The 18,254-nt window shown below is 42.9% G+C and overlaps 1 protein-coding gene and 1 pseudogene across 3 annotated transcripts; one reads left to right on the top strand and one right to left on the bottom strand.

Moving 5' to 3' along the window:
• Nucleotides 1-1,194: 1,194 nt before the first annotated feature.
• LOC133073846 (transcription factor BTF3-like) lies at nt 1,195-1,896 on the bottom strand (annotated as a pseudogene).
• Nucleotides 1,897-10,580: 8,684 nt separating this feature from the next.
• On the top strand, nt 10,581-16,951 carry PFN2 (profilin 2). Of its 3 annotated transcripts, none has more exons than XM_061168096.1 (3): nt 10,581-10,797; nt 12,838-13,030; nt 15,593-16,951. In XM_061168096.1, exons 1-3 carry the CDS (start codon nt 10,666-10,668, stop codon nt 15,688-15,690), a joined length of 423 nt encoding a protein of 140 aa, XP_061024079.1. In that variant the 5' UTR covers nt 10,581-10,665; the 3' UTR covers nt 15,691-16,951. The 3 variants fall into 3 exon arrangements, with proteins under 3 accessions (XP_061024079.1, XP_061024078.1, XP_061024077.1); XM_061168095.1 differs by lacking the exon at nt 15,593-16,951 and adding an exon at nt 13,203-13,703 and having other exon boundaries at nt 10,582-10,797; XM_061168094.1 differs by having other exon boundaries at nt 10,586-10,797; nt 15,274-16,951.
• Nucleotides 16,952-18,254: the final 1,303 nt, after the last annotated feature.

Here is an 18,254-nt window from a genome sequence, read left to right as displayed (position 1 = left end):
AGGCCTGGTGTGCAGCAGTCCATGGGGTTGCAAAGAGTCAGACACAACTGAGCAACTGAACAACAAAAAAACTAGAGAAGATAAATCAAAACCGTTAGGGAGTTGTGTGTGACAGAACTTGTGTGAGGAGCTTGTGTGAAATTTAGGAAAGGACATGAACCTTTGACGCCTCCAGGGCACAATGTAATAGGGCTGCAACAAAACTGATGGGGCGGCTTTCCGTGATACGGCGGCTTTCCGTGATAAGGCCAGCTCAGGCACAGTAGGGATGCGGTGACTGTAAAGCATTTCCTCGAATGCGCAGCTCATTATGGAGAAAATGACACTGGATGAACCTTAAGGACCTGAGCGGGGCTAGGAAAATGGATGTTCTGGTGAGCAAAGGGTGTAATTGCACTTAACCGAGGCTGATTATATACTAGCTTAACCAAGTAAGGAATTTATTTATCCAACGTAACAAGAATCTGGGGTCAGCGGTGCGTGGTGGGTGAGGCCCTTGAGAAAGCAGGTCCCTTCTCCCAGCTGCTCCACCGTCCTCAGCATAGTCACAGATGGCTGCCCCGTCTCAGCACAGCATCGTCACCATCTGGACCAGTGGAAAGGCAGGTTAAAGGCAGAAAGCTTGTATTGGCCTTTTTTTTTTTTTTAACTTATCAGGGGGAAAGTAGTTTTCCATTAGACAATTTTTGGCCAGTGGAGGACTGGATGCTCACCAAACTTTTGGAATTATTTTAAATTAAATAGTTACCTCCCAAGTAAACTTATGATTCTGTTAGCAAGAAAGAACAGGAGAAACTGGTAATATCTAGTCCATTAGATTAACTGAATTGTCATACTTTGTATTTTAAATTTTGCTGTCAGACACCTTTATACAAATGTGTTTACCATTCCCATGCCTTTGAAAGCTCACCACCAGACAAATCACAACTGAATTCTCTTTCATTATTTCTCAACTTATCTGATTTTTCGAAAAGGAAGGATAACGAGATACATCTACTTGAATGACGGCATTGTCAGCACTGCTGCCAGCACTTCACAGAAGTGTCCAAGTGACTGACTGGCATTTGAAAGAGATGCCCACCAATACAGATTTTCCATTAGGAATAGGCAGATTAAAGCCTTAATAAATGGCCATTACATACCCAGTAAAATGTTTATTTTTTTAAAATTTATCTCTGTCTCAAACTATTCTTAGGCTTCTTCAGCTTCATTAGCTGCAAAGAATGAATTGTATATAAGCAAAAACTGAAAAGAGCTGCAGTGTCCAGGGGCTTAGGCTTAAAAATATTAGAGATCTAGATTTTATCAGATCTATAAACAAAATTTTAAAAAGCAGTCATAACATAAAATAGCAGCTCCCAGTAACTTCTTCAAGATTTATCTTCTTCAGAAGTTAACTCAATTCAGTTTGCTTCATTCTTGGAAGCCTCATCAAAATTCTCCACAAGATCTGAAACTTCATCCTCCTCCTCCTCGCCAGTGGCAAGTGGTGCTTTTCCATCCACGGACTGTCTGGGCAGAGCTTCAGCCAGTCTCCTTAAACTGGTCAGGCTGTCGGCACCAAGCTGGTTTAAGATGCTGGGGAGCATTTCTGTCAGTTGCTTTGTCTCAGCGTGGCCTGTAATATGGTGAATGTGTTTGCTGCCAGAGATGCCTGAACTTTAGGGTTGTTAAAGTGGATCACTGTTCCTTGATTTGTGAACACATTCACCTCTTCAATACCAGAGATATTGTTTACCCCTAACTTCTTTAAAGAGAACTGAAGTTTTTTGTCATCTGCTGTGGCTGTTCTATGCACCACCTTCTTTCTGCGAGCAGTTCCTTTCCCACCAATGCGCACTTGTGCCTGCAGTTTGGCGAGTTTCTCCTGGTTCATGATAGTTTCTTTCATCTTGTTGGAGCAGAAATGGGGCCACGTGGGGGACTAGGGTTGGCGCTCAGGTGGTCTGGGGCAGACCAGCTGAGGTTAGGCGCACACACATGGGGATGCAAGATCCATACCCAGTAAAATGTTTAAAATTAAAAAGATATAATACCAAATGTTGGTGAAGATGGGGAGTAACTGAAACTTTCCTACATGGCTCGTTCTGGGATAAAACCTCTTCAGAATGTTGTTTCATAGTTTCTAGTGACCCTAAACCCTATGAGCAGTCCCGGTCCCAGGAATGTGCTCACCAAAACACATGCACAGAAAAGTTTATATTCATAATAGCAAAAACCTAGGGACTAACCAAATGCACACTGACAGTGTAAGGAATAAATAATGATGTAGTCACATAATGGCATACAGCAGCGAGAATGAGCAAACTACAATTACATGCAAAAATATGGATGACTATCACAAACGTTTGAGGGAAAGAAGCCAGAAAGAGTCACAAAAAAGGACCTACTGTGTAACCAGACTTTTATCGAAAGTTCAGAAATAGGCAAAATTATCCTGAGTTCTGAAAAGTCATAAAAGTAGTTAAAATCCTGAGCAAAGAGTAGTACTTAACATGAGCAAGAAGAGAATTCTTGGGCTTCTGATATTATCCTGTTTATTGATCTAGGTGTGGGTTAACTGGTTGAGTTCACTTGGTGAAAATCATCATGGTATGCATTTATGATTGGTTCTCTTTTCTGTATGTATCTTACACTGCAGTAAAAAAGTGAAAAAACTACAATCGTACACTGCTATTATAATGAAGGTTTCCAGTGTTTTGTCTAAGGCCAGTTCTTCTCCCTGCACTTAAAGTTTTTGAGGCATTCATTTCATCTGTGGATTCTGGGATGTTATTTATGAAGCTGAGAATCATTACAGGACAAGGTGTTTCTTTTTACATTAAAAAATGAAGTATAGTTGACTTATAATGTGATAGTTTTAGATACACAGCAGTGATTCTGAGAGATATATATACACATGTACATATATATAACGTACTTTTCAAGATTCTTTTCCATTTATAGATTATCATGAGATATTGAATGTAGTTTCCTGTGCTATACAGTAGGACTTTGTCTATTTTATATACAGTGGTATGTATCTGTTAATCCCAGATTCCCAATTTATCCCTTTCCCCCTTTTGGTTACCATAAATTTGTTTTCTAGGTCTATTTCTGTTTTGTAAATAAGTCCTTTCCTATCATTTTTGGGATTCCATATATGTCATATCACATGATATTTGAGTGCCTTTCAACCCTTCTCTTATTTGATTTCTAAGTTTTGCTACTTTTGTCCATTCCTACCATTTGGAGAAACTTTTCCTTGTGCATTTATGACTTACTGGCTTCGGAGTTCCCACCTAACCTCTCTGGCCACTCGTTCTGCTTTCACGGTGAAAGTCTCTTCCTTCCCTCATTTCTGATGCCGTCTGGAGCCCAGACGTCTCTTCTGAACTACAGGGCTCTGTATCTCACTGCCAAGCAACATTTTCACTAAAAGTCACCGAAGCTGAACATCTCCCTTCTTTGTGTTCAAATCTCCATATTCCTTGTCTCAGTAGATAGCACCAGGCAGTACCCAAGCTGGAAACCTATGTTAATTTATAGTTATTGGATGAAACACAGAAGATGTGAAATTATGAGTATGACTTTTACCTCTGGCATCACAGTGGACTAGATATTGTGAGGGAATCATCCAGCTGCAAAACAACTAGACCTGGATCAAAAACACTTTTTGATGTTTTGCTTGGTTCTCAGAAATCAAGAAAATCTTCAAAGACTCCTCTTCCTACCAAATAAGGAGAAATGTCTTGAGCAGAATTAGAGCGGGGATCTCCATGCATGCGGGAGAGAGGCAGTCGGTCTGAGTGCAGACGCCAATAGCAGCTCTGTGCGAGGAGGTGAATCTGATGCTCCTGCGTTCAGGAGACACCGGCACACAGGGGACATCAGAGAACGCTGTAAAGTGGCCCCGGTTTAAAAGGTTTCTAGCACTCCCGGACACACAGCGGAAGCAGACACAAATCATCTTTGAAAGGAACTGTCCTCAAGTTAAGCCATTAGGATTCTCACTTATTTAAGATCCAGGAAATATAAATTCATAATCTAAGATCACCAGGTACACAGGAGGCAAGCCACTATGTGTCAGAGAAAAACTAATACAACTTATTTAGATGTTGAAATTGTTATATACGGAGTACAGAATAACTCGGTAAGAAATGTTTAAAGAAATAAAGTATGGAACCACAAAGTTGGGCAAGCAATGAGAATACCAGGAATGATGAGAAAGATCTGTGTGGCAATAAAATAGAATTTCTAGAAATAAAAACATGGATTTTTAGGAATTAAAAAGCTCAATCTAGGAGTCTGATAACAGGTGAAACATACTCAAACAATGAATTGGAACATTTGGCAGAAGAAACTTCCCAGAGTGCGGCATAGAGAGATAAGAAGATGAAAAATATAAAACAAGCTAAGAGATATGGAGAAAAGAAGAGGAAAAAGAAACATTATTTTGAACCCAAAAAGAAGAGAGAACTGGGAAAAGGAATAATTGAAGGGGTGATGATTGAGAATTTTCCACAAGTGATCACAGATATAAATCTATTTTTCCAAGTAAAATAAAACCAGGTATAAATACAGCATTGTGGAACAGCAAAGACAAAAGGATCCCAAAAGCAGAGAAAAGGGACAGATCATAAAGTACAGCAGCAATGATAAAAATCAGAATGAATGAAATAATAGCATCTTGAAGGTTGACACCTTCAAGTTGGATCATTGAAAAAACAAGAAAGGTCCAGAAAAACATCTGCTTTATTGACTATGCCAAAGCCTTTGACTGTGTGGATCATAATAAATTGTGGAAAATTCTGAAAGAGATGGGAATACCAGACCACCTGACCTGCCTCCTAAGAAATCTGTATGGAGATCAAGAAGCAACAGAAATGGACAAGAAACAGCAGACTAGTTCCAAATTGGGAAATGAATACATCAAGTCTGTATATTGTCACCCTGCTTATTTAACTTATATGCAGAGTCCATCATGTGAAATGCTGGGCTGGATGAAGCACAAGCTGGAATCAAGATTGTTGGAAGAAATATCAATAACCTCAGATATGCAGTTGACTCCATCCTTATGGCAGAAATCAAAGAGGAACTGAAGAGCCTCTTGATGAAAGTGGAAGAGGAGAGTAAAAAAGCTGGCTTAAAACTCAACATTGAAAAAATGAATATCATGACATTCAGTCCCATCACTTCATGGCAAATAGATGGGGAAACAATGGAAACAGAGAGTTTCTTTTCTTGGGCTCCAAAATCACTGCAGATGGTGACAGCAGCCATGAAATTAAAAGATGCTTACTCTTTGGAAGAAAAGCTATGACCAACCAGGATAGCATATTAAAAAGCAGAGATATTACTTTGCCAACAAAGGGCCATCTAGTTAAAGCTATGATTTTTCAGAAGTTATATATGGACCATATAATTGGACCATAAGGAAAGCTGAGCACCAAAGAACTGTCGATTTTGAACCGCGGTGTTGGAGAAGACTCTTGAGAGTCCCTTGGACTGCAAGGAGATCCAACCAGTCCATCCTAAAGGAGATCAGTCCTGGGTGTTCATTGGAAGGACTGATGCTGAAGCTGAAGCTCCAATACTTTGGCCACCTGATGGGAAAAACTGACTCATTAGAAAAGCCTGAAATGCTGGGAAAGATTGAGGGCAGGAGGAGAAGGGGACGACAGAGAATGAGATGGCAGGATGGCATCACCGACTCGATGGACACAAGTTTGAGCAAGCTCCAGGAGTTGGTGATGGACAGGGAAGGCTGGCATGCTGCAGCCCATGGGGTCACAAAGAGTCAGACACCACTGAGTGACTGAATTGAATTGAAGCATCTGTGTAAAATAATAGTATTATGAAGAGGGGTGACCAGACTTAAAGTGTTTTAAGGTCCTTGGATTATCTGGTTGGAGGGTGTAATATATTATTTAACTTTTATTCTATTAAATGTGCATGGTAAAATTTCAGTGTAACATTAAAGGAACAGAAAATTAATGTATGAGTTCCACATGAATGAAAAAATTAAAGAATAGTTTGCATATTAGACAAAAAGATAAAATGTAGCTAAGTGAATATAAAGAGACATTAAAATTTAAGGACAGAGAGAGTGAGAATAAGAGATGGAGAGAAAAAAAAAAGAGAGAGAGAAGAGGTGGAGAGAGAGGAGGAGGGAGGACCAGGAGGAAGAGAAAGGAGGAGGGGGAGGCAAAAGGGAGGTGGGAGACAGGAGGGAGATAGGAAGGATATATTAGAGAAATGTCAATAAATGGAGAGCAGGGGATTTCCCTGGTGGCCCAGTGGTTAGGAATCGGACTGCCAATGCACTGGACATGGGTTGGACCCCTGATCTGGAAAGATCGCTCATGCCACCAAGCGATTAAGCCTGTGTGCCCCAGCTACTGAGCTCGCAGCCCAGGGCCTGAGCTCGCCTGCACTGCGCAACAGAAGGCGCTGCGGTGAGAAGCCTGCCCTCCACAAGGGAGCGGCGTCCCCTCCCCAGCTACAGGGCCCGCGCACAGCGTGACGGCCCAGGACAGCCAGAACCAAAGTTAAGAACAAGGCAGCAAGCATGACATCGTTTATTTCTGACACGATAGACTTTACCCCGGACATGACTTCGTGACTAAATAACAATATATAACTGAATCATTTTGCTGTACGCCAGAAACTAACACAACCTTGTAAACCAATTATACTTCAATTTTTAAAAGATAGATTTTACGACAAAAACAATACTGGTTATAAAGAAGGCCATTGTGCTCAGGTGTGTCTGACTCTGAAACCCCATGGACTGCAGCCCGCCCAGGCTTCTCTGTCCATGGGATCCAGGCAAGAATACTGGAGTGGGTTGCCACGTCCTCCTCCAGGGGCTCTTCCCAACCCAGGAATCAAACTCACATCTCTTATGTCTCCTGAACTGGCAGGTAGATACTTTACCACTAGCATTACCTGGGAAGCCCTAAAGAGGGATATTACTCGAAAGTTCAATTTATCAGAAAGAAAATATAATGTTAACTTGTATTAAATAACCTAAAGCTAGTTAAAAAAAAAAAAATTCATAGTTTCAGGGTAAAATTGACAAATCCAGAATTGTAGGTACTCCTTGTTCTTAACTGTAAAAATCATAAATAAAATGAGTGAATAGATTTAAAAGATAACATTTGTATTGCTTGTGGCATTAACGGTGCTTTTGCTCCATTTTCTGAACTTTCTTGATTGTTGTGACAATTTTATAATTAAAACACCTTTGACGAAAACCAAGTGTGGAAGTCAAAATCTTAATTGAGGACTTGAGGTGGCCTAGTTATTATTAATTATTAGAGTTTTACTGTATTGGGGTTAGCTCTATAGCTGTTACCCCAATGTTTATCAGGTTCAGTTCAGTTCAGTTGCTCAGTCGTGTCCGACTCTTTGTGACCCCATGGACTGCAGCACGCCAGGCCTCCCTGTCCATCACCAACTCCCAGAGTTTACTCAAACTCATGTCCATTGAGTCGGTGATGCCATCCAACCATCTCATCCTCTGTCGTCCTCTTCTCCCGCCTTTAATCTTTCCCAGCGTCAGGGTCTTTTCAAATGAGTCAGCTCTACACATCAGGTGGCCAAAGTATTGGAGTTTCAGCATCATTCCTTCCAATGAATATTCAGGACTCATTTCCTTTAGGATGGACTGGTTGGATCTCCTTGCTGTCCAAGGGACTCTCAAGAGTCTTTGCCAACACCACAGTTATCAGGTTGGATACATCTAAATTTCAACTTGTTTCTTGGTGTTTTGCTAAAATGTCAAATGAGTTTTTACATGTGGACATAAATGGCTCCGGCACTCCTTGATTGTACGTTAAATATGACTTACCACAGTTATTATTACTTATTTTGAATAAGAACAAAATATTTTTGGAAACAATGCAAAATAATGCATTCTGTATTTAAATATGCTACAACTGGTTGTTACCAGCTACTTCTGGGATCTGTTTCAACAGGTGCTTTTCCTTTTCTTTGGTTCTGCTCAGACATCACTATTATCAATTACCCAGAATAAAAGCAAAGAAAGATACAAATTGGTATCTTTTTGATACAAAAGTATCAATACTTTTTCTCATATTGATACTCTCTTGGACTTACATTGCAATTCTTAAAACAGTGTTCAACATCTACTTATGCCTTTTGAAACACCTGGTGGTAAGCAACAGTTAAATGAAATAGGACCAGATCACTGTGTACAAGTAGAAAATAAGGCAATGTGCTCTGAGGCTTGTTCTAAAGAAAAAGGGCATTAGGAGTCTTTTATTATAATACCAAAAAGAGAAGTGAATAGACTCTTCGAATGCACCATCTCAAAATCTAAACTGTAAAACCTGGTCTATTATACAAGTTTATTTTTCATAGTTCTTCTACTTTATTTTTTTATTTTTATTCTCCGGGGGTCAGAAAGATCCCCTGGAGGAGGAATTCTGTGTGCAATACTGAGATAGAAATGACACCGTTTGAAAAATAAAACAGTAATTTTAGGTATTTTGAAAAATATTAAAAAATGATACGAATTTTAAATTCTTTTGTTTTACCCAATGTGTTTTAGAATCTTTTGAGATTTGAATATGCAGAATATTCAGTTGACTTAATTCTTTTGCTGTTTAGACAATAAAAGAATAAGAATTATTTGCATTGCTTTGCTATATGAAGAAAATAGTGTAAAAATTAAATCTTAAAAACTTCAAATAAAACTTCATTGTAGATTAATAAATCAATTTCAACTTCAAACTATCATTTTATTATTTTTCTTTACTCGTTACCTTTGTTTACTGTTTAAAGTTACTGAATTACAACATGTATAAAGAGTGCAAATAAGTGTACAGCTTAATGAATTCTTACATCGGCACTGTGCAGTGTATCATTAACTTTGAGGCTGATCAACTAGTAAAACTGAAGGATTAAAACCATCAACGACCACCATACACACAAAAAAAGTAGTGAACAAGAATGAGTAAGTGTGCCTAAATCAGGTGGGCGGCACATTTGCAAAAATGAAACAAGTTTGGCACACGTTTTATAGCACATAGGTTCTATGTATCATCAGAACATGAAAGAATACATTATCTCAATCTGACAGAAGCCTGACTTGGGAGTTCGCTTACGGTGATTTCCCTTCCTTGTCTGTAAGAGTTGTACATTTCAAAGCAAACATCAGAAAAGATACAAAACGTCAGAACCAACTAGATTACGTAGCAACGTTTTATCTTCTTTCCTGAGCGACATCTGTGGAATCCTCCTTCTCACTAATTGTGACCTTACGTGATAACTTTAAAGTTGAAAATCAACTTTTTCAAAAACGCTTTGAGATGCTCTCTTCCCTTGATTGACAGATCGTTTAGTTCATTTCAAATCGAAATTGTGGGACGTCTTCTAATCCTTTGCATAGTCATAACGCCCAGCGGTTGCTAAAGACCACGCAATATTTACAGGGACTCTACCCATGTTTTACCACTTAAATACAAGCCATTCTCCGATCTGGGTCCTGAAATTAGTTTACCTTTTGAGAGTAGAAATATTAACATGTTCATACAATGAACCCGTTCTTAAGATTTTTAAATTCTTTATATACTCAGATTTCTTCGACCCACCAGTAATATTCCCAGTTAGCAACCAATAGTTTTACATTGCTCGCTATTTGTTTCCTTCGGAATTTACGAGCAATTTAGCCGCTTTAAAACAGGGGAAGAGAGGCTCTTCCTGTCCAAGAACCCACACAATGAAAGGCCCTTGGTACCCAAACGAAGCAACAATGAAAGACCGGCAAAGCTCAGAAATGTTCTTGAAAGCCAAGAATGCCACTCTGATTTCAGATTGCTGGAGCGCGCCCGCCTGGTAGCCTTTGTGGCCGAGAGGTCCGGAGAAGAGGGTCCCACTGAGGATGCCTGAGAAGACGGTGGCCGACTCTGCTACCCGCCCGCCCGGACCACAAAGAGGAGTCAACGCTCCGCATCCCGTCACCAGGGCAACTCTGCAACCCGACACCGAGGCGTAAGGTACCGCATCCCGAGCCGCCGGCCGCAGGACCGAGGCGTTTCACCGCCCGGACGCGGGGACTCCGAGGCGCCCCAGAAGCCGCCGTCCCGGGGGTACCGAGAGCGACTGGGGAGACGCCCAGCCCGCAGACCGCGGGTCCGAGGCTCAGCCGCTCTCAGCCGCCCGCCGCACTCAGACCTCGCCGGCCGCACGTGGCGCCGTGATTGCCCCGGGCGGTATCCCTCCGCGCCGCGCCCCCGCTCAGCCTCCCCCTCCCTCCTCGGGACCCTCGGAGCCAGGGCGCCGCGGAAGGATCGCACGCACGCGCGCGCGCACGCCCGCCGGCACGCCGGGGAGCCGAGGGAGCCGCGGCGAGGAGTCGTCCCCGGCGCCATCGCCCGCACGGCCGCTCCGCAGCCTGCCGCCGCTACTTAATCAGCCCCGCAGGCGCGGGCGGGAGGGCGGCCGGGCCGGGCGCGCCCCGCGGCTCGTCCCTCACCGCCGTCCCCGCGTCCTCCCTCCGCAGCTCCTCGGGGAGGGGGGCGGTCGGTGCTTGCGCAGAGCCGCCTCCTCTCCGCCCCCGCCCCGCCTCCCCCCGCGCCGCCGCCGCCCGCGCCCGCCGCCGCCGCCGCTGCGCCTGCTGCTCCTCGCCGTCCCCGCTGCAGTGCGAAGGGCTCGAAGATGGCCGGTTGGCAGAGCTACGTGGATAACCTGATGTGCGATGGCTGCTGCCAGGAGGCCGCCATTGTCGGCTACTGCGACGCCAAATACGTCTGGGCAGCCACGGCCGGGGGCGTCTTCCAGAGCATTACGGTGAGGACCGGAGGGGACCGGGGCTCCCGGCCGCGGACCCGAGCGGGGCCGGCCGGCCGTGGGGGCGCCGCAGCGCGGGGCCGGACTCGGGCAGGGCCGCGCCGGCAGGTGTGCGGGGCGGCGGGCGGGGAGGCCGGGGCTGCGCTGGGCGGCGGGGGCGGCGGCCGGGCTCGCCGGCGTTCCCGGTGCTTGTCCGGATGAGGCTGGGGGAGGGGGCGCGCACCGGTCCGTGGGTGGGGGGCCTTTTCCCTTTTCTCGCCCCCGCCCCGGGGTCCCCTGGAAGCCCTAGGGTTTGTACGTTCCCGGCTGGAAGCGGGGACCGGAGGGGCCGGGCTGGGGTGCGGGTCCTCGGGTGGCCGGGCCGCCCCTAGCTCCGGGGACGGCGCGGGCTGTGGGAGGCGGCGGCTGCCCGGCCCCCGGGAACCTCGCAGCCACTTGGCGTAGGTTTGCCGGTGTCCAGGCCTCTTGGGCTTGCGAGAAATGTACGCAGACAACGTAGGTGGATTCGTGAATCTCTGGCTCCATAGGATTTTTTTTTTTAATTCTCCAAGATGGCGAACTGCCATTGATTTCTCTCCTATGGAGATTCATCGATATACAGTTATCCCCAATTACGCAACAGAGCTCTAAAAAAAGGGGGTGCTCGGGGCTTTCAGTAATCTGCGAACACCGAGGGGACGCTTCAGTTCTCCAAGTCCCTCCCTCTTTAGTGATCTTCGTAAGGGAGCTAATGCAGATTAATGCTTCCCGGTGCCTGATTTTACTGTGACTTGGTGGTTTGACTCGGTTGCCACATGTTTGGGGAATAATTGTCAATAAGCCTTCCAGTGCTGCTTTATTGTTTTGCCTCTTTCTGCATAAGGGTCTGAAATGGTGACATTATATCAAATACAGGACCATTCTCTTAATTTCTTAAGCTTCACGCCCCCTTCCTATCAAATGCCAAAATTCAGGCCCCTTACTATGGGTGCTACTAATTATTCTCGTACTACTTAACATGGTTTAAGGTCTAACTGTGTAGAACTCCTGATCCAGGTGCTTTCAGGTTCTCTCTCGCCGCAGTGGACTACAATTCTTACACAGAATTGGCGTCTGGCGATCAACTTTTTTCCTGCAGTCCTCTTGTCTTTGTGTGTGAGTTCCCGCTGTCTGGCTGGGAAGATTGCGGGAGTGTGCATGGAAATGGCTGGGGCCTGCTATGACTCTGCAGTTCTGATGGGGGCGACGCCTTCCTTCTTATTCATGGAATGTTAGAATGCACGTTTTCTCCTTTCCGGTTCTGGTCGCTACCTCAGTTTCTTTCCCACTCCCTCCATTTTCTCTACTCTTTGATGGTTGCCTATTGCAGGGCTACAGACAGAATCCTCTTTGCATTTGCCCGGAAAGAAAACTGATTACTGAGGAGGGAGGGGAAGGAGAGTTGGAGGGGGAGTCGGGGCTAAAATAAGAGAGGAGGGAAATATGAATTGGGGGATGCGCTGAGGTTCAGGGCTTGAGGTTCATCCTCAGGGGCTATGTCAAGCTATTTGAAACAGAGTAGATGTGAACAGATCTGCCAAGCGTGGACTTTGTTTCAGGAGACGTTCAAACAACTTTAAATTGGATATGACAAGACTGTTAACTTGAGGGTGATAGGTAAGATTTTGTTGAAAGTTTTTAGGTGAATCTTTACCATTACATAAGCACTTCGGCCACCACCTGACTTGAAACAAGTTTATAAATAACTCAAGTTTGTAGTTTATCTAGTGTCAACTACCAACTGGAGATTCTTTGCATAGACTGGGCTTAGTTAACAGACCACTCTCTCTTAACTGTGAAATCTAACTGCCTGCCTGATAGAACATGTCATCCTGTAAGATTAAGTAATCTTTTAGAAAAGATGGGAACTTGGTTTTACATTAATGAAATGTGGATGTCTTGTAGTGGTAGTACAAACTTGACAGTTTTCCTGTTACACCAAGACAAGAAATTAACTACAACTTTTTGTTTTGTTTTCTCTCTCTCTCTCTCTTTTTTTTTTGTGGTTGGGGGCGGGGGCAGCCAGGAGAAATAGATATGATTGTAGGAAAAGACCGGGAAGGTTTCTTTACCAATGGTTTGACTCTTGGCGCAAAGAAGTGCTCAGTGATCAGAGATAGCCTATACGTGGATGGCGACTGCACAATGGACATCCGGACAAAGAGTCAAGGTGGGGAGCCAACATACAACGTTGCCGTCGGCAGAGCTGGTAGAGGTAAGTACAGTGCCCCTTTGGTTAAAAGTGGCAAGTCACATTACAACTTATTAAGCAGTTTCTTTACCATTTTGAATAAAGTGTTAGTCCATAATGGCTATTAAGGTGGTTTTTGTGAACTGCCCAGCACTGAAGGAGGCTCTGCTCTAGACTCATTGACTCTCTCCAGCAGCTGCGTGTCCGCCTCCCCTCTGAGAGCCTGACTTTACGCTGAAATAGAGTGTTAACATCAGCTCCTTCAGTTCCAGCTTTAGTAAACTGAAAATCTGTATGTATAACTGAACCACTTTACAGTTGAAATTAACATTGTTAATCAACTATACTTTAATATAAAATAAAAAGTTAAAAAATAAAATCACTTTGTCTCCTCAACTGCTAGTTATTCAGATTGTTAAATCATTCAAATTGGTTATTTTAGTCCCTCTGGGTTTTTGACCTTTGAATGTCTTCTTTCTTGCTCACATTTTAGTCATTGACTATTCAGCATAAAAAATGAAAAATTAATATTGGCTTCCATTTCTATTAGAAACATTGCTGGAGAAGAGAGAAATAATTAGAATGAGGGTTTTGGAGTAAGTTTTGCACTTATTAAATATTTTCAAAGACTATATGTGCCTGATTTATTTGAAAAATAGGAAATTATATTTAATTTATACACACTGATCCAGACATTCTTGTGTTTCCTGACTATCGTCAACACTGCAGAAATTCTTACTGTACTAAATAAGTCTCACTGCGTTTTTTTTTTTTTTTTTTTCAGTGGGTTTTGTCATACATTGATATGAATCAGCCATAGATTTACACGTATTCCCCATCCCGATCCCCCCTCCCACCCTCACTGCGTTTTTGAAAGAAACTTTAAAAATTGAGATTTATTATGACATCTAATTGGTTTACAAATACATTTTAATGTGTTAACCTGTGAAAATGTTTTGTAAATAAAGAAGGCTGGTGTAGCCTTAATATAGCAGGCCCATCTAATGTTGAGACCAAATCTACCTCGTGAAGAAACTTGAAGCCACTGTGAGCCATTGTTTACTGCAGTGGGCCTACCGACTCCCAGGACTGTCCTAAAGGTCCCTGCTGTTCCGCTGTGCATTGCTATGTATGAGTATTTCTCTGTAGGAAAATTAGATGGCTGTGAAATAGGAGATAAATCTCAGATAGTAGTTGAGCTCAGATAAATATACTGAAAAGAAGCATCAACCATGGGACAGAAAAGCAGAGTTTTTGTGCCACACTGCACTCCTGACATCTAGTGGCGATAAATGTAAAGTCTGATACATACACATTCTGAGGATAGACCTTTGAACTGCATCATAGAAAAACCTGCTGTTGGAAATAATAAATTTATTTTAGGGTTTTATACTCAATTAAAAATAAAGCTAACACAGGATATCAGTAAGCACAAACCTTCAGAACTTTTCATTTGGGCTTTTCTGAATGGCACTGAAAATGCTATTTAAAATTCAGTCTTGGTTTTTCTCTGGAAGTAATACACACTTAGCCTCACTAGTAAGACTTAACAGTTTGTACTTAAGCAGTTAAATTTGGGAAGAATTTTATAAGTAAGTTTTTTAAAATTTATTTTTTGGGGATCAGTCTAATGTGTATTTGTCATGCTAATCAGAAGTTTTTTGCTGTCTATATAAGATAGATGTCCATAAAAGGAATGCCATTTTCAGCAACATGAATGGACCTAGAGATTATACTAAGTAGTAAAAGTCAGACAGAGAAAGAGAAATCACCTATATGTGGACTCTTAAAAAAAATGATACAAAGGCACTTATTTATCAAACAGAAACATTCACACACTTGGAGGACAAACTTAGGGTTACCAAAGGGGAAAAGTTGGGGAAGAGGGATAAATTATATGAGTTGGAGATGAACGAGGACACACCATGATATATAAAGTAAACAACAAGGGCTTACACCGGGAACTCTACTCAATAACCTGAGTGAGGGAAAAAAACAATAAACAGTCACACTCTTTTCCCCCTAGCTAGTATAAAGATATTTTTATAGAGCACTGCAGCTGGATTCCAAGATGCAGATAATAGAATGTTTTCGGCATATTACTAGTTTGAAAGTTCTCCTTTTTGGAGACCTGGCTGACTTCAGTGCTTCGTTGTTCATGAAAAACTGACTTAATGTTAACTTATTAATCGGGATTCTGTCTGCTAAAACTTATGTGACTCTTAATTAACACTTCTTTTGAAACACTTTTCTTCTTTCTCTTTCAGTCTTGGTCTTTGTAATGGGAAAAGAAGGGGTCCATGGAGGCGGATTGAATAAGAAGGCATACTCAATGGCAAAATACTTGAGAGACTCTGGGTTCTAGCTGCTAGGCAGACTGTTAAGTATTAGGGGAAAATTGCTCTTAAACTTTCCTAGCTGTAAGCTTGAGTCTTAATTCTGGAAATTTTATTAGCAATGCAGGGTGATGGGGTATGAACCTGTGTCTGCTCTGTGTCCCGCTGTTGGTGGGGAAAGGCGTCTTTCTCCCTGCCCGCCCCCCCCCAATAATTCTGTTCCCTTTGTTTTGTCCCTCGCGCACTCCAGCACTGGTTATAGTCATGGGAAGGGGAGGTGCCCACGGAGGCACGCTTGACAAGAAAGCGTATGCACTCGCGTTATATCTGAGGAGGTCTCATGTTTAAGCAGCCTCTCCCCATCTTCCTAGCAACTGTCTTCATCATCACCCCAATTATGGTCACAGTGCTACCAGATTATAGATGGTAGCTAATTTTTCTTCACCTATTTTCTAATGTTGCAATTCCTGTTTGCCCAGTGGATCATCTGTATGTTAACCACTGTATGTAACCAACCTTATCTGGCAACGTAACTGCAGCACAATAATGATTTGCATGATACCTTGAAATTGGGGGGAGGGGCATGCCAAGTTGGGCATCACTTTGTCTTAGCAACTAATGGGATATTGATTACTAAAATAAGTTAATATTAAGCAAGGTGCCGGTTGTACAATCTCTAATTTGATCAGTGTCTTTCAGCACTTTGAGCATTTACTTAGCTCATTTAGTCTTCCTTTCATAGCGCATGGTTGGGAGGAAAAAGTGCATGCATCTTTCCTTCACTCCCCTTTCCCCACCCCCGCCCTCCCTTTGCACATAGGTATTTGGTTCGCTTCCATCTTCTTTTATGCAGTGCCTGGTCTATTTAACCGATTAATATCACTTCTGTCGATGAGCTGTTGAGAGCTGCAGTAGTTTGCTTTGAGTATTGTTGTTGCACTTGAGTAGAGACGAAACCTTTTTCGTAGTGTCCGCAGGACACGACAAGTGCAGCTGCAAAACGAGAGCAAACGCACTTCCTCCCGTGACCTCGCAGTGACCGTGCGGATGGAATCCCCAGGGGCGTTCTCATCGCACTGGCTCAGACTTGTGTTCCTGTCTTTTTCTTTGCACACCAGCTCTACTCTTCAGTAGGATTGTAAAAGGCTGCCATTATGGACGTTAGGTATCCCAACATAACCGTCTGGAGTGTGTCCGGTTTGTTCTTCATAGGACCAACTTTTATTTGCAGCTTGAGTTTTTATATGAAGTTGCATTATTGTGGACTTGGCTGTCTTGTGATGAATTTTTTTCATATGTATTCTGTGCCATACTATTGTTAAAATGAACTGTTGCTATTGTGAGATGGATTTTAACTGACCTGTTAAAGGTTTCTTTCGAATGGCACTACTTTAGGGACACTCTAGTATTTGCTTCTATTGTTTGGGCCTTGTGGATAATGTACAGATTTAAAAACAAATCTTGTTGCTGATTTGTCCATTTCTTTCCCTGCACTTTGTTACATCTGGGATACAGTCTAACTCATCTGATTTAATATGCATTTAAAAAAATGCCATAACTATTAAACACCTTGTTTACAGACAGATGAAATAAATTTATTCCAACCAAATACTCCAGACTCCTGTTATTTATATACGTTGTTAGCTTACTGTTACAGTTGACCTTTGACATAATGAGAATACACTCCACTGCAAGCATACGATTTTTCAGAAACCTCAGCTGGTGGTCTACTCCATTTTCTCTAGTATTATGAGTGCCTAGGAATGTATTTTTAAAAAGCTTTGCTCTATTAAAAATGGCTTGTCATTTTGGGTGCATCTTCAGGCTTATGAGGCAAAAATTGATTTATCCACTAGAAATTAAATAACTTTTCTTGTGTTGCTGGTGTTTTGATATGAAAACCTAGTGAGCCGTAAGGGGCCCAGTATCCCGAAGGGTTTCTGCATTTGTGGATTCTTCTGTGTTGAACTGTCATACGACTTCGCTTGATTTGGAGGCCGTGTTGGCAGGTGAAGTCAGTCAGCTGGGCCTCTCACGTAAGAGAAGCCATTCCTTGGGCAGCATAGAAGATGGTGGGGATTGGGATGTCTTGCAGGTTCTGGCTGTGGACTGACATGTTAACTCTGACTGTGTAATAGTCAAGTTTCATCCCAGAGGTCATAAGGTCTCTGAGATGTACTGAATCTTAGTGTGTTTTAATACTGTTCAGGTCAGTGATTACCATGAACTGCCAAGTGGAAGGTCCAAGCTCAAAACTTGGTGGGTCTAAACAAAACTGGGAAACTGGTTGTAATTCAGATTCTGGGCTCTGGAATGCTACCCTGGAGATGGAAGTTTCCTGAAGTCACTTGAGAAATAATCATTATTAGGTCAGTCTGATTCATTTAAAGCGGACTATATGCTACCCTTTGAGAAAGAGTGGGTAGGGAATGGAAGTTAATCTCTCAAGATACACTGTGCATAACTAAGATTTTTCCTTTGACAGCGTTAGTTCTGAATTTGGCCATGCAGGGACGTAAAGGTATGGAAGATGTGGGATTTCGGGCTGCTATAATAGTAGGGCACACCTTAGAAAGGTAAAAAAAAAAAAAACCCAAAACTTGTTGACCTGTTAAGATCCCTGTTAGGAAGAAGAGGTTGGTCAGATGAAAATTTGGTGGTTGGGTTGTGATGATTTTATGGTAATATAAGTTTACACTTTAGGGTAACTAATTAGAAAGCAGTGTCTAGACTTGGGAAACCCTTATGAATGAACCTCTGAGTGGGTGAGGGGACGTGTGTGTTGGAGGTGTGGGTAGGGGAGAAGACAGGAGTTGCGCTGCATTGCTTAATCCCGCAGTTGTGTCCAACTCTTTGAAGACTCTGTCCATGGGGGAGTCTCCAGCGGGAAGACTGCGGTGGGCTGCCGTGCC

The sequence above is a fragment of the Dama dama genome, chromosome 19 (genome assembly GCF_033118175.1).
Source record: "Dama dama isolate Ldn47 chromosome 19, ASM3311817v1, whole genome shotgun sequence".
Taxonomy (NCBI): Eukaryota; Metazoa; Chordata; class Mammalia; order Artiodactyla; family Cervidae; genus Dama; species Dama dama.
This window is presented reverse-complemented; position numbering and strand designations above follow the sequence as displayed.

What these genes read in the sequence shown, in the direction of transcription:
- PFN2 (XM_061168096.1), top strand. Translation starts at nt 10,666, where the DNA reads ATGGCCGGTTGGCAGAGCTACGTGGATAACCTGATGTGCGATGGCTGC. An exon ending in GCGTCTTCCAGAGCATTACG is followed by an intron (nt 10,798 to 12,837) that starts GTGAGGACCGGA and finishes GGGCGGGGGCAG; the next exon opens with CCAGGAGAAATAGATATGAT. An exon ending in CGTCGGCAGAGCTGGTAGAG is followed by an intron (nt 13,031 to 15,592) that starts GTAAGTACAGTG and finishes CGCGCACTCCAG; the next exon opens with CACTGGTTATAGTCATGGGA.